Source organism: Jaculus jaculus, chromosome 15 (genome assembly GCF_020740685.1).
Source record: "Jaculus jaculus isolate mJacJac1 chromosome 15, mJacJac1.mat.Y.cur, whole genome shotgun sequence".
NCBI classification, from domain to species: Eukaryota; Metazoa; Chordata; class Mammalia; order Rodentia; family Dipodidae; genus Jaculus; species Jaculus jaculus.
In genome coordinates this window covers 35,594,926-35,617,184 of record NC_059116.1, presented here as the reverse complement: position 1 = coordinate 35,617,184, position 22,259 = coordinate 35,594,926, and the positions used below count along the sequence as shown (strand labels likewise).

Sequence of the window (22,259 nt, the reverse complement as noted above, 5' to 3'; positions counted from 1 at the left end):
AGGACCGGAAGACCCTTTCCTGCTGCCCCTCCCACCATCCTTCCGGCCTCACTCTAGAAAAAAGGTCCCTGCCCCCTTTGTAGCCTCACTGTCCAGTCCTCAACTTTCCTCTTCTTTGGTGAAGAGCCCCCAAGTGGTACATATCTGGCCAAATCCTGGCTCCAAGGACCTTCTTCTGACTTCTAAGTTGGGTTTGCTTTTGAGGTTCCCCCAACCCAGACATTGGGCCAGGACTGTCAATGGCAGAGATAAAGAAAACTTAGGGGGTTGGCTAGGAAGTCATTCTGTGGGGAAAGGGTCTATATAGGAACGGAGGCTTGGTGGGCTGCACGGGGGCGGGGCAGGTCTGTCACAGAGGAGGGGTGGCAGGGAAGTACTGACTCCAGACAAGAGTGTAATTCAGGAATAGGAGCAATATAGTGGGAAGACTCTGGGACCATCACACTCGTTTCCTGTCTCCAGCTGATAAGGACATTGTTCTGGGAAGGGGCTGGAGTGACAAGGCTCAGTACATAAGAGAAACCAAGACACAGAGGGAGTACCCTGCAGAGCCACATGTAGGACTTGTGTGGCCATGGTCTGTCCCTCAGCCACATGCATCCCCATGGATGAGGGTTCGGTGGGGTTGGCGGGCTGGGGGGGGTGGGGGGTGGGCAGAGGAAGGCGGGGTGCAGGATGTACCCCTGGAGCTGTGGCTTCCGCTGGAGTTGCTATTTCTGGCTCTGGGTATGGCCAAGGGAAGGAAAAGGCTGGGGTGGGGGTGGGGAGCAGCTTCCGGGTCAGGGTAGTGGGACCAGGCCTGCGGTCCGCCTGGCTCTCACTTCTGTGGCTCCCAGTCTCCAGGAGTCCAGCTCACCGAGAGCAGGTGGCATGCTTTGGGCACACCTGCCAAGTGCCCTCCTCCAGGGAGCCCCAAGGTCTCCAGGAATTCCCTAACCCTCTGCCTCCCTCCTGAAGACCCTGGGCCCCACAGCCTGCTGGGACTACAAACAGAATATAGGGAGGCAGAACACAGTTGGTGTGTGTGAAGGGAAAGGCAGAATCCTCTCTGGCACACTGGGGAAACCGAGGCTGGAAACTGGTGTGTGCCTCTGGGTTGTGAGCCACTGAGCCTAGCTGTGGGCCTGGCGTCCACACTGGTGGGTCTCATTTCGGAGACTACATGTGGAGTAATGCCGGCCGTGGGCTCCACAGGGGAGCCGGGGGTGAGCGCTGGATCAGGTCGGGCTGTGGCATGAATAGAGGGTGCTGGGCTGGGGCTTGCCCCAGAGGGCTTTTAGGGGAGCAGATCTGGTCTGTGGAGGTGGCACGGCCTCGGCTCACCCCACACCAGGAGCTGGACTTAGTTTTTGGCCGCCGCAGGTGTGCAGAATGAACTCACTCATCACTAACAAATGAAAGCACTTGTTTGAGTCCCTGAAAAAGTACCAACCCCCCCCCCCCAGTCTTGGAGATGAGTCCGGGGTCACGGTCACCGGCGGTAGCGGTAGCGCTTGAAGTGGAACCAGAGCTGGAAGATGCCATTGGCGAACTGGCAGCGGAAGCCATGGCGGTGCGAGTACTCCCACTCGCGGCTGACGATCTTGAAGGCGATGTCCTCGTAGGGCGGGCCCGCGTGGAAGCGCAGCGTGGCGAAGTCACGGTGCTCGCAGGCCTCCAGGAAGTACTCGGGTGTGGCGCGCTTGTCGATGAGGTCGGGGTAGAAGATGTTGAACTTGTAGCCCTGCACGATCTTGGGCGGTGGGTTGTCGAAGTCATAGTGTGTCTGGTTGTACTTGTTCCACTCGAAGCCCGTGTGCACGCGGTTGAAGAAGCGCGGCTTGCGCGGCCGGTACTTGTCGGCCCACAGGTAGGCGCGGCCCAGCGGCACCTCCACGCCGAACGTCGCTTCGTCGGGGCCCATGCCCTCGCGCGCGCGTCGGAAGAAGATGTCCTCAGCGCTCTCGCTTGCGTCGCCTGCAGGAGGGAGGGAGGGAGGTCATCTGGAGCCCCGGCCCGGCCCGCCCCGCCCGCCCCACCCCACTCGGCCCGCCCCACCCCGCTCGCACCGGTGGCCTGGAGCTGCTGGCGCGAAAGCTGCAGGCGCTGCAGGTCCTCGTCGGGCTCCAGCACGTGTGCGTCCAGCGGCAGCTCGTGCGCTGTGAGCAGCCGCGGGCTGTAGCGGCCCGCGTCGTAGTCGTCCAGGCTCTGCTGGATCAGGTCTTCCTCCATGAGCACCGCCTCGCCCTCGCCCTCCGTCGCGCCCTCGCCCTGGCCCTGGCCCTCGGCTGTGTCGGCCTTCTCAGGCTCCTCAGCAGGGCCACTGTCTTCCGCAGGCTCGGGCGGCGTGGGCTCGGGCTCAGGTGATGCGGGCTCGGCCTTGAGGATGGGGAAGAGCGGCTCGCTCTCCACGCCCTGCTCCTGCTTCAGCTTGTACAGCTTCTGGCGCAGGACGTCCTGGTGGCGCTCACGGAGCCTGGGCGAAGGGACAGAGGTCACCGCCGGCCCTTGCCCCGCGGCAAGAACAGTGACCGTTTCCTTCCCCTCGCCTCTCCATCAGATTAGGAGGAGGGGATCCCCTCACCTGGCTCTGGCCATGTGTGCGCGCAGCTGCTGCAGCAGGCTCTCCCAGTAGCCCATGTCCAGGTTGGGGCCGCCAGCACGGATCTTGCCCTCGATGCCCTGGAAGATGACCTGAAGCTGGTTGTATGTCTTGCCCTTGAACACCGATTGCACATCAGAGCTGACCGAAGCATTGACCCCTTCACGGCGCTCCCCTGTGGAGTGGGACTGGTCAGCAAAGGAGACTGGCTGGGATCTTGTTGACCCCTGTGCCCATCCTACATCCTTTCTGGATGCATTACACTGGACACAGCTGGAATGACTCTCCACTCCCTCAGGTAAGGGTACACAAGCTTCAGCGTCCGAGGTTTGGGTCCTTCAGCTCATGGCCCTAGACTGCCACCCTTCCCCAATACGCCCTCCCAGCCAAGTCATGCAGAGGGACTAGAGAGGGAACTGCTGGCAGTCCTGCGATCCAGGAGAATAGTGTACCCTCTCTGGGCCTCGCTGCCCCTTGGTGATGCCCACTCATGAGGATAAATGAACCCGCTGCTCAGCACCTACTACAGGCCAGAGATCAAGGACAAGTCACTCCTAAACCTCAGGACCAGGGGATTAAGACACTCTGGGGACTCTGGCCCACAGGCCACACACACTAACCCTTCCTAGGAGGCTGGGCTTGGACACTACTGTGAGGGGGCCAGGAGCCAGGATCTGACTAGAGGTCTGCTGTTGCCCCCTGGTGGAGAGTCCTGGCAGGGAAGCCTCAGAGAACCTGGGAAAGACGCTGGAGAGGAAACTGCCACCAGAGGCTGGCCCTCAAGTACCTGGGCCCTTGCTGGAGGCCTCTAGCTTGCGCAGTTTACAGATCTCATCTTCTGTGATGATGGTCATGTCCCGCCAGAAATCCACGTTCTTGCCTTGCTCCAGCTCCATGTACACCTAGAAGGTGTAGGGTGGCAAGGAAAGGGTGTGGGGGTGAAGCCAGTGTGAAGGTGGGGGCGTGGCCCAACTCAGGCACAGTCTGAACTATGGAGTGGGGGGCATGTTCAGCAAGCTGTAGCTTACCTGGATGTCCTCCAGCAAGTCCTCCATGTCCGCCACCGTCAGGCCATTGAGGAAGGTGTAGGGCTCATGCATCTCCACTGCCAGGTCGTCGTCCTCTGCGCTGATGTACTTGGCGAGTAGGTCAATAGGCTTGGCCCGCCCATCTCTGATGCGGATCTTGGAGCTGTCCAGGATAGGTGCAGTGTCAGCCACTGTTTCCCTGCCTGAGGATCCGGGCATGGGGGACAGGCCTGACCCTGAGGAGAGGAGAGGGGACCCTCAGGGCAGGGACAAGAGGGAGGAAAACACAAGTCTCCAGGTGTGGCTGGGAGACAGTCCATGGCAGATTGACCCCACACTTGGGTCACAGCAGACACTGGCGCTCAGGCAAGGATCCCTGGGGCCCACATTCTTAATCATGTCCCTTAGGGGATGTTTAGGCAGTGGCCCTCCAGGACTGAGTGCAAGGTCTGTGCCTGGCTCAAGAGAGCCAGAGAGGGGAGCGCACACACACCGAAGCTTGGCCTGCTGCAGGTGGAAGTGATCCTCCTGCTCCTCCCACGTCTTGAAGTGCTCTGCCTCCTTCTCCCGCTGCAGCAGCTCCAGCTCCTGCTCACGCATGGCCTTTTCTCGCTCGCGCTCCAGCCGCAGCTGCTTCACCTGCAAGCCGTGTTGGGAGGGGGGGTGTTGGGGCTGCAGGTGGGTCTGCACACGTAGATCCCCACGGGATCACCTTAGCCTCCCAGAGGGGTGTCTGTGGGTGAGGCAGAACCCTGACATGGGGACGCCCAGAGCACCCAGCCCAGCAGCCGCACCTTCTGCAGCTCCAGCCGGTTGTCCTCCTGGATCCGCTTGTTGCGTTCCTTCAGCTCCTTCTCCTCCAGGTGGCTGATCCCCTTCTTCTCCAGCGCCTGGGGGGGGGGGGGCAGGTCATCAGACCCAGGTACCAGGCCAGTATCAGTGAGCCAACCCAGCCTGTCCTAGGAACCCTGCTGCACTCTGCACTCACACTGGAGGGACGAGCAGCTCCCAGGGCAGCCTGCTTGGAACCATGGTCTCTTGTGCAGAGAGCATGGCAGCATGCAGGTCAGGCTTCAGGACAGCAGAATTCCAGGCAAGGGCCCCAGGGAACTTGACAAACATGTTCACCTGGAGCCCTGTGGAGTGTCTCAAATTCACAGCCCCCAAGGGGAGGACCACTTTGGATAGGCAGTTGCCTTGGCTGCAAGCACAAGGACACATGGTGCATCTGACAAGCCCCTTGAGGTCCCCACAGTTGTGCCTGCACCATGTTCACAGCCCACATTACTGGCTGCTCCACCCCCAGCACTGAGAAGGTGATACTGGCTGCCTGGCTCTGGAGAGCACACCACCTCCTGGGCTCACAGGGCTGTCCTATGCTCAGAATGCATACAGACGTCCATGGCACTGGGGGTTATTGTGATAGGGGGTGGGGAGGGTGTGACAGGCTTGCCCTGGGGTAGAACTATCTCATGGTTGGAGTGACAGTTGACTTGGTGTGCCTGGCCTACCTTGTTCCAGATAAAGGTGCCCAGCAGGTTGTTGTCCCCAAAGGGGTTGTCGGTGTTGGTGTAGCCCATATACTCCTCACCCCAGCCCATCTTCTCGCGCTTCTTGCGCTCCTTGGCCTCCTTCTTGGCCAGGCGCCTCGCGCGCTTTTCCTCGGGGGTCTCGAAGGCCTTCAGCAGCTCCTCCTGCTGCCTTCGCTCCTCGCGCAGTCTCAATCGCTCCTGCAGGCTCTGCTGCTGGCTCAAGGCCAAAGCCGCTGCTCCAGGGCTGCGTGAGCGCCTGGGGGACTCTGTACTGGATGCTGAGGAGCCAGGGGACCATGAGCGCCGTCGGCTATGGCCAGCCCAGGAGCCACGAGCTGGCTTCTCCCCTGAGTCAGGTGAGGACCGGTCCCGGTCCCGAGAGTGCCATCGAGGTGGCTGGGGGCTCTGGCTGCGTCTCCCAGGCCGCTGCCACCGATCTTCCTCTGAATCTGACCTGCAGAGAGAGAGAGAGCCAGCTCCTGAGGGCCAGTTGGTGGCTGAGCCCTGTCTTAAGACATTAGGGTCCTAAGCAGTGGGCAAGATACTGAGCACTGCCACCTGCCTTAGTCACTGGAAACACACATTGGTCCCCAAACACAAATCAGGGTCATAGGAGCCACAGGGTGACAACTGGAAGCAGGGGGACATGCGGTGGAACAGAAGATGAGTGAGCTCAGACGCTTCTACAAGGAAGGGGCACTGACTCTGCATTCTGGGAGCATCAGGGAAGGGCACTCTGAACAGAAGAACAGCGGGAACCAAGGCCTTGAGGCAGGAATGCATCTGGCTAGTTGCAAGTGAGGGGTAAGGAGCTATAGGGGTGCAAACAAGGGAGATCACCCTCGAGGGTCAAAGGCAAGCAAAAGTTGAGTTTATGCTTGGCCCTATGGGACCGGCAAAAGTGAACTGAATGAGAATGGGAAATTTCTGTTTTGTTTTTCTGAGGTAGGGTCTCGCTATAGGTCAGGCTGACCTGGAATTCACTATGTAGTTTCAGGTTAGCCTCAAACGCGCAGCGATCCTCCTACTTCTCTGGCCTCTCAAGTACTGGGATTAAAGGAGTGCACCACCATGCCCAGGCTTTTTTTTTTTTAAAGGCAGGGTCTCTCACCCAGGCTTACCTGGAACTCCGTGGGACTGGCCAGGAACTATTTAGCCTACAGTAGCCTCCAACCTGCAGCAATCCTCCATCCTCTGCCTCCTGAGTTCTGGGGTAACACTACACCGGGCTAAGATGGGTAGCTTTAAATGGGCTGTGTGGTGCCTTAACAGTTGGATTCTTTGACATCTGAAGGAGCTTCAAGGTGCAAAACCATCACCCGGGAATTTGCTAAGTCTGCACCTGGTGTCCACACTCCAGTGATCACCGCCCTCAAGAGGCCGAGTCAGGAGGATCGCCTTGAGTTCGAGGCCAGCCTGGGCTACAAGGTAAGTCCCAGGTCAGTCCTCGTTTCAGTGAGGCCTTGCCTCAAGAAACAAACAGAAAGTTAACTAAAAGGGAAGCCCGGCCAGCCATTCTCCTGCCCTGCGGACCAGGTTCGGCGCGGCGCCCGGGACTCCGCTCGTCCCCGCCAACCACCGGGACCGGCCGGCCGCCGCTCGCTCCCACTGCCGTCCCTGGGGCGAGCTTTACCTGCGTCCCCGGCTGCGCCTCTTCCTCCGGCGCCGGCCCTCGTCCTCCCGGTGCCGTCGGCTCCTCTGCCCATGGCTGTCGCTCCGGCTCCCGCTCCGGCTCCGACTCCGCTGCCGGCGGCCCCTGCGACCGGCGGACCGCGAGCGTGAGCGAGTGTCACGACCCATTTGGCGGCGGCGGCGCGACGGCGCAAACGCACTGGCTTGGGGCCTGCGCGGGCCTTCCTCGGCGGCGGCGCGCGGGGCTGCCCCACGCGCGCCTGTCCGGAGGACGTCTAGTGGATCCCGCCGCCCGGGGACTCGGGGACGTGGAAACCCGGAGCCCACCTCCGCCTCTCACGTGGCACTCGCAGCATTGGGCTCCTCCTGGGTCATCGACCGGAGCGGGCAGTGCGTCCCGGCAGGCGGCGATGGAGACGGCCCCGGGCGTGTCCTGAGGGCCGCGGGCGGGTCCAGGGCCCGAGTGGGGCGGAACGCTCAGGGGTAAACTCTCAGGCGCCCGGGAGGGGCGTGTCAGAGGCTGAAGCAGGGGGACTAGCTGCTGTGAGCTCGAGCCAGCCTGGGCTACATATAGCGAGAGCCTAGAGAAAGAAAGAAAGGGAAAAAAAAAAAGGATGCCGGGTGTGGTGGCGCAGGCCTTCAATCCCTTAATCCTCGGGGATTAAAGGTAGGAGGACCGCCGTGAGTTCGAGGCCACCCTGAGACTACATAGTGAACTCATGTCAGCTTGAGCTACAGTGAAACCCTACCTGGAAAAACAAACAAACAAAAAACCCCACCCCAAACCGGAAGTAAACCGCACGGTGTTTTTGGGGGGAAACTGAGGCAGAGGGATCCTGAGTTTGAGACCAGTCTGGGCTACGTAATAGAATTCTCAAGAAAACAAAACGCACAAGCAGGGCGAGATGGCGTACCTTTAATCCCAGCAGGAGGCAGAGGTAGGAGGATCACCATGAATTCAAGGCCACCCCAAGACTACATGCTGAGTTCCAGGTCAGCCTGGACTAGAGCGAGACCCTGCCTTGAAAAACCAAGCACGGGCTGGAGATTTAGCGGTTAAGCGTTTGCCTGTGAAGTCTAAGGATCCCGGTCCTGGGCTCGATTCCCCAGGGCCCACGTTAACCAGATGCACAAGGGGGCGCACGCGTCTGGAGTTTGTTTGCAGTGGTTGGAAGCCCTGCGCGCCCATACTCTTTCTGTCTGTCGCTCTCAAATAAATAAAAATAAACAACAAAATATTTTAATAAAAAAAATCAGACACACACAAACCAAACAAGCATGAAAAAATTTTGGACGCTGGTCTGGGGTCTTGACAAGCTTTGGAAACCCGTGGATTCCTCAGCTCCCTATCACCCAGTTGTATAGAGGAGGAAACTGAGGATTTCAGGATAGTCACTGAACACTTCTCTGTGATGAGATCTGGGATTTGTCGTTTGTCGCCCCCGCCCCCCAGCCCATGACACTGTAACCACGCCCATCAGATGTGTTCGTGAATGGCTGGCTCCCCACCTTGAGTCTCTGGTCTTGAACTCATGATTCTCCTCTTCAGCCTCCAGAGTGCTGAGATGACATGTGTGCACCACATTTAGCTTCAGCTCTGTGCACTTATTTTTAAGCTCCCCCCCCCCCCAGGAAGCGTCTCACTCTCACCCAGGCTAACCAGGAACTCACTCCGTAGCCCAGGCTGGCTTCAAATTCGCAACGTTCCTCCTAACCCCAGCCTCCCAAGTATTGGGGTTAATAGCATATGTGCCACCACGTCTGGCTTTTTTTTTTTTTGTTTGTTTTGTTTTTTTCCTTGAGGTAGGATCTCCCCTCTAACCCTGGGCGGAGCTGGAATTCACTATATTGTATGAGAAATTTCTGGTTTTTTGAAGATCTTATTCTGAAGCCCAGGCTGGCTTTGAAATTATGGCAATCCTACCTCAGCCTCCTGAGTGCTGGTATTATAGGCCTGAGCACCATGCCTGGCATTTGTTTTTGAGATGGGGTCTGGCTATGCTGCCCGGGCCGGTCTAGGACTCCTGGGTTCAAGTAATCCTCCTGCCTCGATGCTCCCACTGCTGTGGATGACTATATCTCAGGAAGGTTTCCCCACACCAAGCTTCCTCGATCTACCTGTCCCAACCCACAGAAGCAAACACAGGCAAGCTGTTTATACCCGATTTTATTAATCTCTTGAACATAAAAAGAGGGTGTGGGGGACCGGGCCGTGGACAAGTGTGACCTGGGGGCAGCAATGGCTGAACTGTTTGAGATGCCCACAGTTCTGGGCTGGAGGGACACGGTCCCTTGTTTGGTGCCTCGGGACACCATGCTTCGGATTGTCACACACCAGACCACGGGGGTGAGGAAAAGGGACCCCCAGGAGAGTTAAGACACACGAGGTTTGCAGTTTTCTTTTGGAATGAGTTGGACCATAAAAACAAAGGTGGGGTACAGGTGGGCAATGTGTTTTAACCACCTGAGAAATGGAGGCTAGGGGATACTTGTCATGGAGCAGGACTGAGGGGCTGAGACAGTACCATGGCAAGGGACCCCAAGAATATTGCACTGAACCTGGTGTGGGTGGACGGGGGTGTCAGGATGGCTTTGGGGAACAGAGGCTGGCAGGGGACGCCTTGTCGACCTGGGAGGAAATGCCTCTCACCCTTACAGTACAGACAGACACTGCCCAGTCAAGGTGACAGTGGCTACGGGAAGGGCCAGCAGGGAGGGGGTCGCAAAGGTATTTACAGATTTGTTTTTTGAGACAGAGTTACACTCTGTAGCCCAGGCTTGCCTGGAACTTGTAGCAATTCTCCCAGCCTCAGCTTCTCTCATGCTGGCATGACAGGTGTGTACCATCATGTCCCATTGATTCACAGGTTTTTGAGGCTGGCAACAGTTGCGGCTTTCCTGGGGAGGGGAGTCTGGGAAAATGTCATGAACAAGTCTTGCCTTTTTAGTGCCTGCCCTGGAAAATTAGCCAACTTGGACCCTTGGGGCAATCCAAGGGACACCAACACAAGTAGGGGACACTTCTGTTTCCCTTGTGGGGCCCCCTGAAAAGGAACACCAGCACAGTAGGGGTCCTCAGACCTCTACACCAAGATGGAAATGCACCCCCCCCATGACTCACAGACCTTTCAAGGGCACTCACTGGTCCCACCCCTTCTTGGGGAACTTCCATGGACCCTGCAATCTTGGAGGGCTAGGAACCACTTCAGGTCACTGCCACGGGCCCACATAGCCCCAGGTCACAGAGGAGACGCAGCTGTCCTCCTTAGTCACCCAGGTCCTGACACCTGGGCCTCCTTCAGTGTCCCAGTCAGCATTGTACAGATGCATTGTCAAGGCCAAGACACGCTGGGGTCAGGAGAGAGGGCTCTGCTGGGTGTTCAGGCGGAGACCTGATGGCCCGTGTGATCCTGGAGTGAGGGTCCTGTCTGTTGTTCCCTGGGCTGCTTGGGTGGACCACATGCTTCCGGGACAGTACCAAGGGAGAGTGACCTGGCTTAGGCCCTGGGAAACTGTGGTGGGGAGCAGCCACCTGACAGTCCTCTTCCTCTTCCTGTCTTTACATATCTCAGCTGTCCTCTGGAGGTGAGGGCTGGAGAGGATTCTTCCAGAAGCCATGGCTTCCACTCCAAGCCTACAGGAGGGTATCCACGAAGCAGGAAGAGGGCTGGATGGTCTCAACATGCCACTTCCAAGGCCAGTGGGGGAGGTGACAGCGCCAACATGCTCCCTCTGGACCCAGTGTCCCCAGTAGATACAGATCCCTGCCACCACGGGTCCTCTTGGGAAATCACATGGTCCATGCTGGCATCACAGCTCTGAGCATTGCAGGACAGGTGCCGGCCATGCAGGAACCTGATTGTGACCACCGGATAGTCTGCTTATGGGGCACCTGGGACTTGGGATATTCCTCCTGATTGCGGGAAATGATGCGGAGGCCACAGGGCGCAGCAGGACACAGCCACTTGCAGTTGTCATGGTGGATGTACCTCCTGCTCTGCCCAAACCTGAGCCAATGAGGGAGATACACTTCTGGGTGAGGTGGGATGGCCTCTGTATGCTGAACACACCTACACCCAAGACAGCTCTGTCCCCTCAGCAGGCTGCCAGGTGAGACTTTGAGTGTGGGCTTTACAGGGCCACCAGGGTTGGGTCCCCAACACAGCAGGATGCGTGCAGACCCGAGAGCCACAAAGTACACTGGTCGGATTCTCCTCGTTTTTCTTTTTCCTAAAAAAGCACATGCACCTCCTCCTTTGTGCAAAAAGGACCCAAAATAAATACACGACTGGGTGCTTAGAAGATCTCGCCGCAACCCACGACAGGGGTAGTTGTAGCAGCACGTGGCCTGGAACTGTCAGTGAGGACGGCCTGGCCATCAGCATCCATCAAGGGGAAGGCGAAGACGAGGTTGGGCCAGAGTGGCCGGCTGGGCGATGTGTCCCAAGTTCTGGGCCTCAGCTGGGCAGGCAGCGCCTCCGGGAAGTGGCCAGGTGGCAGAGGGATGCTGGGCTCCAGGTTGGGGACTGCATAGAAGTTACTGGAAAGGTGACAGGGGCATGTGAGGGACTGTGGGAGGAGAGCCCAGATGCAAGCCCATGCCACCCGCTGGGACTCCCATGGCTCGCCTGGGAGCTGCTGATGCCAGCACTGGCCTTCTGGAGTCACCCAAGTGATTGTGGGCCAGCTGGGTATTAAGGAGTCCAGGGCAGAGCTCTGGCGCTACACCCTCCCACCCTGCCTCCGCTTCTCCACTGGTCTCAGGGCCCCTGCTTGGAAGGCCTGAGTGGCCCAGGTACCGGCAGTAAGTCCCGCCACACTTACTGTGTCACTCTCGCCGTCGGAGGCGGGCTGCGCCTGCGCGCTATAGTGAAGTGGGGAGTACACCCAGCTCCTCTCGTCCGTGGGCTGCGGGTGGGCGCGGGCGTGCAGGCGCGTGCAGGAGGGGCACAGAAGAGGAGCAGGGAGCGAGGAGCAGACAGGCAGAGGCCAAAGGAAGAGACAGGAGAAAGTAAAAGAAGGGGACCCCCAACGAGGGGGGAGCAGCCACACCCAGATGCCCTCTTGAGGATGCACCAGCCCTCCCCTCCCTCAGCCCAGGGACCAGCAGCACTTTTGACAGGAAGCAGTTAGTGAAGAGGGGCATGGGTGCAGGACGGCAGGTCAGGAGACAAGGACAGCGGGCAGGTATGCGGCCTGGAGTTGCTCTTCCTATCATCCTCCATCTCTACTACCCTCCTCCTCTTGCTCCATCTGTCTTCACCATCTTCCTTCTCTCTCCCTCGTCCTCCATCCTTTCCTTTCCTTCTACACCCACTCTTCCCCATCTCCTGATCACACCAGCTCAATATTGGTGCCCTCCTAGCAGTCCAAAGGAGGCTGACATCAGCATCTGGCTGGTGAGCCCGGACCTCGCTGTTTTTGTCACCGTACAGGCTCCCACATCCTCTGTCCAGAGCCCTGTCTTGTCAGCCACACAAGCTGCCCAGTCAGGCTGCTGGGCACATGGCAGCCAACTGCATGGCAGGCCTTCTGGGGCCACAAAGGCTCTGCGCCAGTCCACAGACACAATGCAAACACCTTTCTCTTATCACAGAAGGGGCAGGAGCGTGCCCAGGGACGGACAGACCATGTTGGAAAAGGTGGTGCAAGCAAGATCTAGGACCCCAGCTGACCTCGTGGAGGTCAGTGCCAAAGTCCACCCTTCCACTGGCTTGCTCTCCCCACTCCTGCCACTTGGCCACCACACTCCCTTCTGCCACAGCCGGCAGAACCCCAGCTCCTGTCTATCCACAGTAGTCCAGGCCTTTTGCCAAAGGCTTCCCTTCCACCAGCCCCAACCTTGGGAACACCCACGTTGGAGTGCAGCCATCTGGGCTGGGCACAGGATCCCAGGGGGAACTGGTCTCTGCTGTGTGTGTGTGTGTGGGGGGGTGTCACTCCACAGTGCCAGGTGTCCCATACCCAAGAGGATTAGTGGTGGGAGCAGGGAAGGGAGGAATCCCTGGAGAAGATATTCAACAACAGAAATTATTCGTTTGTTTGTGGAGACAGGGTCTCCTGTAGCCTAGGCTGGTCCTGAACTAGCTGTGTGGCCAAATCTGACCTTTAACTCCTCATCCTCCTTGCCTTTACCGAGTGCTGGGACGGCAGCTGTGCAACACTACACCCAGTTTATGTGGTGCTGGGGATAAAACCCAGGGCTTTATGCGTGCTGACACCAGTGCTCTACCCACTGAGCTAATGCTCAGTCCAAAGCTGTTCTACTGGAGCTGGGGAGATGGCTCAGTGGTCAAAGTCACTTGCTTGCAAAGCCTGCCAGACTGGATTCAATTCACCAGTATCCATGTAAAGCCAGATGCACAAAGTGGCACAAGCATACAGTGTTTGTTTGCAGCAATAAGAGACCCTGGCATACCCATACATACACATGCAGCTCAATTTTTAAAAACTCTTGTCTAGGGCTGGGGCGATGGCTCAGCGGTTAAGATGCTTGCCTGCAAAGCTTGCCAGCCTAGGTTCGATTCCCCAGTACCAAGGTAAAACCAGATGCACAAAATGAAGCATAGCCTGGAGTTCATTTGCAGTTGCAAGAGACCCTGGCATGCCCAATAATCTCTCTCTCACTTACACACAAATAAATAAAACTATTTTTTAAAAACCATTTCTCTTCAGGCTGGAGGTGGATTAGCAGTTAAAGGCACTTGCTTGCAAAGCCTAATAGCCTGGGTTTGATTGGCGGGTACCCACGTAAAGACAGATGCATGAAGTGGTGCATGCATCTAGAGTTCATTTGCAGTGGCAAGAGGCCATGGTATGTCCATTCCCCGCCTCTGCTTGCAAATACATACATATATTAAACATATATATATATATATTAATCTCTTCTACTGAGAGAGACTCTTGCTATGTTGCCTCAAAACATGAGATCCTCATGCCTCCCTACCCAAGTGTAGGCTGACAGGTCTGTGCCATCGTGTCTGGCAGTAACAGTCCTCTCGCCTTGGGTCCGTGCTCGTCCTGCCACTCCAAAGCTGTGCAGCTCTGGGTAGGCTGCTCAGCCTCTCTGGGCCCCTCACTTCTACATGAGAAGTAACAGTCACCTGTGATGCCCAGGCTTCATCATGCTCCTGTTGCATCCCAGACACAAACAAATGGGTGACTGTCTACTGAACAGTGACAAGTGCTGGCAGCAGGGAACTGGATTCCGACCCTGTGGGACCACGGCCTCGGTTTCTCCATCTGTGAAGTGGGTTTGGAGGGACTCTGTGGCTCAGCTGTGCCAATGGCTGCTGATGTGGACAGTGAGAAGTGCCCTTTCAATGCACCTGATACAGGTAGGCTGGGATGAGGGTAGAGGTTGCTGGGGTCCAGTAGACCCTGCTGCAGAAGGGTGTGTGTGTTCTGGGGTCCAGTGACATCTTGGTATAATCTACACCACAGCCACGATGTCCCCAAAGTCTTCTGAGGACAAGAAGGACACTGGGCACTGTGCTCTGGCAAGGCCCCATGGCTCCCTGTTGGCTCAAGGTGGGCAAAACCCCTTCTCCCCAGTGACTGGCTGCGGTCACTTACAGTGCCCGAGTTGCTCGGTGTCACAGCCTGCAGTCGACGACGACGGGGAGAGAAAAGCCAGTATCTCCCATGGGCAAACTGGCCGGGCGGGAGGATGGAAGGAAGGAAGGAAGAGAGGAAAGGGCAGACGATGAAGTGACAGGAACCAGGCAGGGGGAGAGCAGTGGCGGCCAAGAGGGTGGGAATGGGCTGGGGGACAAGCCAGCTGAAGCAGCACATGGGGGCAGGGTGGAGGGCTCCACTGAGGCCAAGACCTGCTGTGAAGCCCCTCAGGGGGTTAGGGATGCAGGGAACCCTGGCAGGACAGGGCCCCAGGCCCCACACAGACCAAGGTGTGCTCACACCAGTGATGGTGCAGACCTTGACCTCGGTCTGTCTGAGGGCCCCAGGGCCGAGTGGGTGCGGTTTAGACACAGTGAGGCAAGTTAATGGGGAAGCGCAGCTGGTCTTGGTTGGGGTGCAAGGCTGATCCACCTACATGAGAATGTGTGCTGGGTACCACAGGGGCATCACAATCGAGTAGTCTGAGCCCCAGGGGCTGTGGCTGAGACTTGTGCTTAGGGAGGTCATTGGACTGGACTCATAGCCCCTCTAACATGTCTACCTATGGGGGACACAAATCCAGGGTCTCCATCCTTTGTCCCCAAAGCTGGGGCAGAGCAAGCCTTGTCTAGTAGCTAGGGTGTCCTCACCCTACAAAGTAGGCAGCATGGTGCTCCTCTGTCACTTTCAGTCCCCGGGCCCCAGGACAGAGCCCACCTAGTGTTACCCACCACCAAGAGGAAGATTCTCAGAACCTGGCTGTCCAGGACAAGGGCCGTGGTTTCTGTCTGGGTGGCACCTCAGGCCTGAATCTGAGGGCCCCAGAGACAGGTGACCATGGGTGTGGTTTGGTGCCAGCACGTGTGTGCAGGTGCACACAGGCAGATGGTGGGAATGCCCCTCATGTGTGAGAGCACACAGGAGCATCTTGGCAAAGGAACATAGGTAGGGAGAAGTAACACATGGGTCCACAAGGCGGGGTGGCCTCAGGGGACTTACAAAGTAGATGTCCGTGGCAGGTGCGTCTTCCTCATCTGAGGCCTGGCTGGCAGGCTCTGAAGCTTGGCTGGCTGTGTCCCCTTCCACGGTGGCAGCCACAGCGGCAGATGCCCCGGCTGAGGATGCCTCCACACTGGGGACACAGGACAGACAGGTGGAGGTCATCACCTCCCAACCAGCCCTGACTGGGACCCCTGCTCCCTCTCCTCTCAGGAGACACCGATTCTGCTTGTGTGTGTAAAGTAGTGCCCACATGCTTGCCTATGGTGGCTGGAGCAGAACATCAGGTGTCCTGCTACACTGCTCTTCTGCTTGGTTCTGTTTTTTTCTTTTTCTTCAAGGTAGTATCTCACTGTAGCCCAGGATGGCCTGGAACTCACTCTGTAGTCCCAGGCTGGCCTCAGACTCATCATGATGCTCCTACCTTGGCCTCCTAAATGCTGGGATTAAAGGTGCATGCCACCATGCCCAGTGGTCTTGGTTTTTGAGTGGGAGTCTGATTCTGGAGCTTGCGGGACTCTCAAGAGCATTGGCTCTTCGCTCCCCTGCAGGACTTGGGTCACTGGTACACGTGACCATGTTCAGTTGTTTGTGTGAGATCTGTACATTCAAACCCTGGTGGTCTCAGGCTCCCTCAGACCCTCATGTTTGTTCAGGAAGTTAACTGCTGAGCTATCTCTCCAGCTAGCCCTACTCTGCCCTTTTCTGAGATAGAATATCACTCTGCAGCCCATGCTGGTAGTTCTCCTGTGTCAACCTCGCGTGTGCTAGGATGACAGGCGTGTATCACCACAGATGTTCCTTAAATATCTGGGTCATGGTGTTGGGCATGGTGGAGCACATCTTTAATCCCAACACTTGGGAGGCAGAGGTAGGAGGATCACTATGAGTTCAAGGCCAGCCTGAGACTACATAATGAATTCCAGGTCAGCTTGGGCTAGAGCGAGACTCCACCTCAGGGGGGAAAAATCTGGGTCATGGGCTGGAGAGATGGGTTAGCAGTTAAGGTGCTTGCCTGCGAAACCTAAGGACCCAGGTTCCATTCTCCAGGTCCCACATAAGCCAGATGCACAAGGTGGTGCATGTGTCTGGAGTTCATTTGCAGTGGCTAGAGGCCCAGGCACACCCATTCTTTCTCCCTGTCTCAAATAAAAATAAATTAAAAAACAAAATATCTGGGTCACGGGCTGGAGAGATGATTTAGCAGTTAAGGTGCTTGCCTGAAAAGTCTAAGAACTCATAGTTGACTCTCTAGGTCCCACGTAAGCCAGACACAAGGTAACACAAGTGCACAAGGTGGCACATGCATCTGGAGTTTGACTTCAGTGGATGGAGGCCCTGACACATCAATTCTCTCCCTCTCTCTCTCTCATTAAAAAAAAAAATATCGAAAAAAAAAATCTGGGTCACATCTACCAACCCTCAGTTTAGTGGCTCCTAGTACCAAACTGTATATCCTGTGTCCCCTGGATGCAGAGTTACTTGAGCTGACTGAAAACTTAGACCAAAGATGAAAGCTGGTCTTGGCTCAAGTCTATAACCCCAGCACTCCAGGAGGCTGAAACAGGAGAAGTGATAGGAGTTCAAAGCCAGCCTGGGCTAAAGTGAGACCCTGCCTTAAAAAAAAAAAAAGCTGGGTGTGGTGCCACATGCCTTTAATCCTAACACTTGGGAGGCAGAGGTAGGAGGATCACCCTAAGACTACATAGTGAATTCCAGGTCAGCCTGGGCTAGCTAGGTACAGCAAGACCCTACATCAAAAACCAAACAAAAAAAAGAAAGAAAGAAAGAAAGAAAGAAAGAAAGAAAGAAAGAAAGAAAGAAAGAAAGAAAGAAAGAAAGAAGGAAACCCAAGTAGATGAAAGTGAAGGCAAACAGAACTTGAATCTAAGCTGGTGAGAGGCAGACTAGCCCTGTCTGGACTTCCTAGCCAGCACTCACCCAGCGTCATCCTCCTTGGGGACCACGATCACCACGCTGCACGCAGGCTCCACCTGCACGGTTATCTGCTGCAGGTCCTCCACGTGGGTCTCCTCCTGGGCCCTGCAGGGCACGGCTACACCTCAGTCCCTCTGCCCATCCCCCGGGGACCCCTGGAGTGCATCCCAGCCTGCAGGCAGTGAGGGGGCAACAGTGGCCACCCAGCTTCTGTGGCTGGGGTATGTTTACAGAACGAAGGTGGGTCAGCAGCCTGCACTTTGGGAAGCAGGGATCCTGCCCTGCTCGCATGCTGGGCGCTGCTCCTGGGTCTGGACCCAAGGTCCACGACAAGAAGTGAAGGAGGGTGGAAACATTCTGGAAGCTGGCCAGGCACGGATTCTCTGGTGAAGCCAGAGAGCTCACTGTCATTGGGTTTGAGGGTGGCTGAGGACATGGGGAGAGGTTGGAGTCTCACCGGCCATCCTGTCCTGAGGACTGTGTGCGTCGCCTGTGGGGATGGCAAACAGGTATGGGAGATGCCCTGTTAAAAACCAGGATGGGACAGCTGGATGCCTACCTGCCCCATCAGTCTCACAGTGCCCCACCCACTCTGCAACACCCCACCCACCTGTACCGGGGCTGCTCAGATGTCTCCGAAGGGGACCGTTCAGGGATGGACAGGGAGGTGGAGGACAGGGTGGTGGCAATGGAGGCCGTGGTAGCCTCTTCAAAGGATGGTGGCGTACAGGGCAGGAGGTCAGGCCGGCCTGTGAGGAGGGGTGGGCATCTTGTGCAGCTGTGGCCTGCCCCTCGGGTATCCATCTCCATACCGCCCTCCCAACAACCCCCAATGTTGGGGTTCCCTGTGTTGGGTTCTCCAGGTGTACAAGCTTCCAGCTGCTCCCACGGAACTCACAAAATTCAGGTCCCTGAACAGTGCCAAGGGCACTGCAGACCCATGCTCACCACCCTTTCCCTAACTGCCTCTCAGACTTCCACCTGCCACACTCTGCGCTGCCCCAGGACCTTTGTGCTGGCTGTGCCCTAGGTCTTAAATGCTATTCCTATAGCCCCTCTGCAGACCTCCAAGTCCAGCCCGGGCTAGTCACCTTCATCCTCCAGTGTGGGGTAGCTGCGGGCACCCCGCAGGTCATACTGTGTCTCCTCCCGCTCACTGGGGATCTGGCTGGCTGAGAAGGCAGCCGTGGGTCCCAGGGGTTTCACAGCCAACAGGGCGCTGCGCCCCTTCTTGGAAGGTGAAGACTTCAGGGCTGTGGAGGGAGGTAAAAGCAGGGTCAGTGTTGTGGTGCCCTGGGGAGTCCAGTGGCTTCCCCGAGGCAGTGGCCCTAGCTTGTCCTTGGCCCTAGCTTGTCCTGCCCAGGGCGGATCTGGCCTAGTGTATCTGCCCCTTGAGGCTTTGCCACAGGGAAGTGCTAGAGGAGCCCAGGTATAGTCCTTCCCACCTGTCTCCAGTAATCACTCAGATCTGACACCCTGCCTGACCCCTTGTGACCTTCTGGGAGTGGCAGAAGCATCAGGGATCTCAGCAGCAGCCTACACTGTCAAATGGAAACCAAGAGCCTGATAGCGCACTAGGAATTAGCAATGGGTAGCAGGCGCCCTACTACTGCAGCTGTGTGACCTAGGAAAGTGCCTCATCCTCTCTGGGCCCCAGTGGCCTCAACTATAGCAACATGGTTCACAGGGAACTGACCATGTTCTAAGTGACGTCTGTGGCCTGGGGCAGGACAAAGGGGTCTACTTCCCCCACCCACCCCAGCATTGGAACCATCCCACTCGCTTCACTGTTCCTGAGCCCCTCCCATGCTGTGAGGCTCAGGTGGCTCACAGGAATTCTTCCGAAAGACGGTGCTGCTCATGAACTTGAAAAAACGCTCAGCATAGAAGCTAGGGCGGTGGACGGAAACCGTGTCCTGGAAGAAAAGGGGACACGGCATGTTAAAAACTGAGGATAGACCCTCTGTAGGGACAGCCACAAACAGGGTTTCACTATCAGCTCAGGTTGATCCTGACTCAACTTCCAGAGTGCTGGGATCACAGGTGTGTGTCACCACGCCTGTCTAGCTTAACCTTGATACGCATTCTGGAAGGTTCTGTCTGATCATGCTCCTTGCAGAAGTTTCTTTGTTGGACCTTAGATTCTACAGGCAGCAGGCAGTCTTCCACTTTAGTAAGAATGGCTCTGAAGTAGGGGTTATGGGAGGAGAGCTACCCACCCAGGAAAGACATTCACATGGCTTTACCCTATGATTTAAGTCCCTGCAAGGCCGGGTCTCGGGTGTGCAGCCTCATGGTCAACTCTCAGCTTTTCCCAGACAGTGCTCCCAGGAGAAGCAAGCATGGTAAACTGAGCTCAGGGCTGACCTGTGTGGCCCTCTATACATTTTTGGAAAGTTCTATGATAGCTATCTTAGAGAATCTTTCTACCACAGAAGGTCTGTCTCGCCAGGCGGGTAGTAAGTCTATAGGGCTTCTGTGGACACTTGTCTGCCCCCTATGCCCCCTCCAGCCTGGAATGAGTGACAGGCCTGTTACCACTGGGTAGGAGTGCTCACAGGGTCTGTGCACTGTGAAAGACTCACCCCGTCATGGACGAGGGCCTTCCACGTGTGCTCCAGCTTCTTGATGAACCTATGGACAGAAGGGCCCACAAGGTCAGGCCTGGCCCAGCAGGCTTGCGCACTGGGGCTGGCTGAAGCTGGGAGAGGAGGGGAGGGGCTGGGAGAAGGGAGGGGCTGGGGGGACACCCCACTCCACCTGTAGGACTGCAGGATGTCAATGATGCCGATGTGCAGCAGCAGCCGCTCTCCACGCCCATTCACAGCGGGGATCCCCCCCATCCTGCAGAGAGGGCAGCCTGGGGTCAGCATAGCAACAGACCTGAAGAACCAGCCCCCAAATCCACCTGCTCCCAGCAGCTTCAATCCACATCATGGCTTGAGCACTTTGCTCAGAGTTGGAGGCTGACACACATGCAAACTTCCATGCATGCACACACTTCATGCAGCACACGTGCTCACATAGATCTCCTCCACACACACACACACACACACTTCCATGCATGCATGTAACTCCATGCCTACACACACGTGCAACATTGTGCCCGGACACACACTAAGGTCCAGGGTTTTGGGTCCATTCTAAAATGTTAACCTTATCACTTGGGCGCACACACAGTCCAGCCCAGTTAGTGACACCACACGATGTAACAGCTGTGCCAAAGCCTCAACTCCCCACTCCTTGCATGGCCTCTGCAGGTTCTGCTCACTCCACACAGGCACACACTGCTCACCTGCCTCCCTGTGGGCCCCTGTGCAGACCCTACAAATGCCAAGATGGCATGAGAGGTGGAGGCTGCACCATACATCTGCACAGGCTCTCCCCCCTTCACCCAGGTTGGGGGTTCCCAGCTGGCTCCTGTCCTCCAGCAGCCAGTGGCCAATACGCAGCCAGCAACAGCTCCCTGCAGGCCAGGCTGGCGTCACACAATGACCCTATCTCAGGCTGCTGAGCATCAAGACAGCTGTCCCCACATTGGAGCCTTCATCCCCAGCTGAAAATTGGGGAGCTCGGGGTAGGGAACACACCAGCCTCCTTCTCCAGGCCCTAGGAGGCAGGGAACGGATAAGATAAAGAAAATGAGGCTGTGATGGCTCCTAGCCCCATCCTTTCAAGCAAACATCTGCCCAGATGGCTGTCACTTCCTGGTGCTACCACCCTGGCGTCATTGCAAGATGCCTTCAAAATGCCATGAGGCACTTCCCTTTACCTACATGGATGGCCCATGACCTGCGCCCATGTAAAACCACCATCCTTGCAAGCCAGGGTTTTTCTGTGTGTGACTTTGTCCCATGAATAACATCTCCATGTCATAAGGAGGAAGCAGGGGGAAGAGGAGGGATGGGTCAAGAGGACAGCTTCCCAAGTTATTTGTAAAGGCACTGGAGGGCTGTACAGGATGGGGACAGTGCTGGGGGATTCCCCAGGCCACCCCACCTACGTGTCATCTGACTCGATGGCCTCGCCACGGGCGGCCCCACCCTGGATGGACTCCATAGCCGTAGAGTATAGAGCTTTCTGGGCCACAGGCCGCTTCTCATCTGACGTGCTCTGTGCGCCCTCAGCCTGGCGCTCTCGCTCTTGCTGGTCGATGTTGTGAACTCCAAGCAGCAGACTGTAGTCCATGATCTTGAAGCTCTCCAGCACCTGGCACAGGGGACAGGTCAGGATAGGGAGCTGGCTGCCCCCAAGTACCGCAGAACCTGTACCACCAAAGGGGCTCTGAGGCAGTGACACATGAGGTCCAACTGCATTCTGGCAGGAGGGTCTATGGTCACAACAAGGCTACACCAGGATGTCACCACAGCATGGGTCCTAACTTGAGTGTGGACTTTAAGTCCCTGTGCTCTGTGCACCCTAGGATCCTGGCTCAGCATGGAAGCCTAGGCGGGTGGATGTCTAGGACTCGGGGACAGTCAAGGATGCTGGTGGTTTTCAGGGGCTGACCAAGCTTTGGAAGAGTCTATCTGGAAGCTAGGAACGGTCTGCAGGAACAGGGTACAGACTCCTGACCAGATGAGGGTCCCTCTTCTCATCTGTATGTGTAACACAGACTGTCAGCACTTGGGAGGCAGCGGCAGCCTGAGCTACATGGTAAGTTTGGAGCTAGCCTGGGATACACGAGACCCCTCCCTGAAATATAAAAACAAGGGGCTGGAGTGATGGCTCAGCAGTAAAGGCTCTTGCCTACAAAGCCTAACAACCTAGGCTCGATTCTCCAGTACCCACATAAAGCCAGATGTACAAGGTGGCACATGCGTTTGGAGTTCCACTGTAGTAGATGGAGGTCCTGGCGTGCCCGTTCTATCTGCCTCTTTCTTGGTCTCTCTTATAAATAAATAAATAATTAAAAAAATTAAAAACAGCCAG

General features: G+C 56.8%; 2 protein-coding genes across 7 annotated transcripts in view; both read right to left on the bottom strand.

Moving 5' to 3' along the window:
* Nucleotides 1-1,388: 1,388 nt before the first annotated feature.
* On the bottom strand, nucleotides 1,389-6,941 carry Cactin (cactin, spliceosome C complex subunit). Its single transcript, XM_004654937.2, has 9 exons — nucleotides 6,775-6,941; nucleotides 5,121-5,595; nucleotides 4,404-4,499; nucleotides 4,103-4,248; nucleotides 3,610-3,772; nucleotides 3,369-3,483; nucleotides 2,564-2,756; nucleotides 2,049-2,455; nucleotides 1,389-1,956 (listed from the first exon to the last, which is right to left on the bottom strand). The coding sequence occupies exons 1-9, from the start codon at nucleotides 6,939-6,941 to the stop codon at nucleotides 1,472-1,474; spliced, it is 2,247 nt and encodes a 748-aa protein (XP_004654994.1). The 3' UTR covers nucleotides 1,389-1,471.
* Nucleotides 6,942-8,925: 1,984 nt separating this feature from the next.
* Nucleotides 8,926-22,259, bottom strand: part of Pip5k1c (phosphatidylinositol-4-phosphate 5-kinase type 1 gamma) — a 41,050-nt gene continuing 27,716 nt past the window's right edge. Inside the window, exons 8-19 of one of the 6 annotated variants that reach the window (XM_045134834.1) lie at nucleotides 21,331-21,536; nucleotides 20,088-20,171; nucleotides 19,913-19,961; nucleotides 19,159-19,243; nucleotides 18,419-18,580; nucleotides 17,938-18,076; nucleotides 17,785-17,850; nucleotides 17,331-17,432; nucleotides 15,390-15,522; nucleotides 14,349-14,426; nucleotides 11,598-11,681; nucleotides 8,926-11,313 (exon numbers count right to left, since the gene is read on the bottom strand). In XM_045134834.1, the coding sequence (XP_044990769.1) occupies nucleotides 11,311-11,313; nucleotides 11,598-11,681; nucleotides 14,349-14,426; nucleotides 15,390-15,522; nucleotides 17,331-17,432; nucleotides 17,785-17,850; nucleotides 17,938-18,076; nucleotides 18,419-18,580; nucleotides 19,159-19,243; nucleotides 19,913-19,961; nucleotides 20,088-20,171; nucleotides 21,331-21,536 (1,191 nt within the window). In that variant the 3' untranslated portion in view covers nucleotides 8,926-11,310. Of the gene's footprint in view, nucleotides 11,314-11,597; nucleotides 11,764-14,348; nucleotides 14,427-15,389; nucleotides 15,523-17,330; nucleotides 17,433-17,784; nucleotides 17,851-17,937; nucleotides 18,077-18,418; nucleotides 18,581-19,158; nucleotides 19,244-19,912; nucleotides 19,962-20,087; nucleotides 20,172-21,330; nucleotides 21,537-22,259 lie in introns of all 6 variants that reach the window. The other 5 variants (XM_045134835.1, XM_045134836.1, XM_045134837.1 and 2 more) reach the window with 5 other exon arrangements.

Bases quoted from the DNA above. Each gene is read 5' to 3' on its own strand.
- Cactin (XM_004654937.2), bottom strand. From the start codon at position 6,941: ATGGGTCGTGACACTCGCTCACGCTCGCGGTCCGCCGGTCGCAGGGGC. The intron at 4,249-4,403 runs GTGCGGCTGCTG...CACGGCTTGCAG, and splicing joins ACCGGCTGGAGCTGCAGAAG to GTGAAGCAGCTGCGGCTGGA. The intron at 3,484-3,609 runs GTAAGCTACAGC...TACACCTTCTAG, and splicing joins ACTTGCTGGAGGACATCCAG to GTGTACATGGAGCTGGAGCA.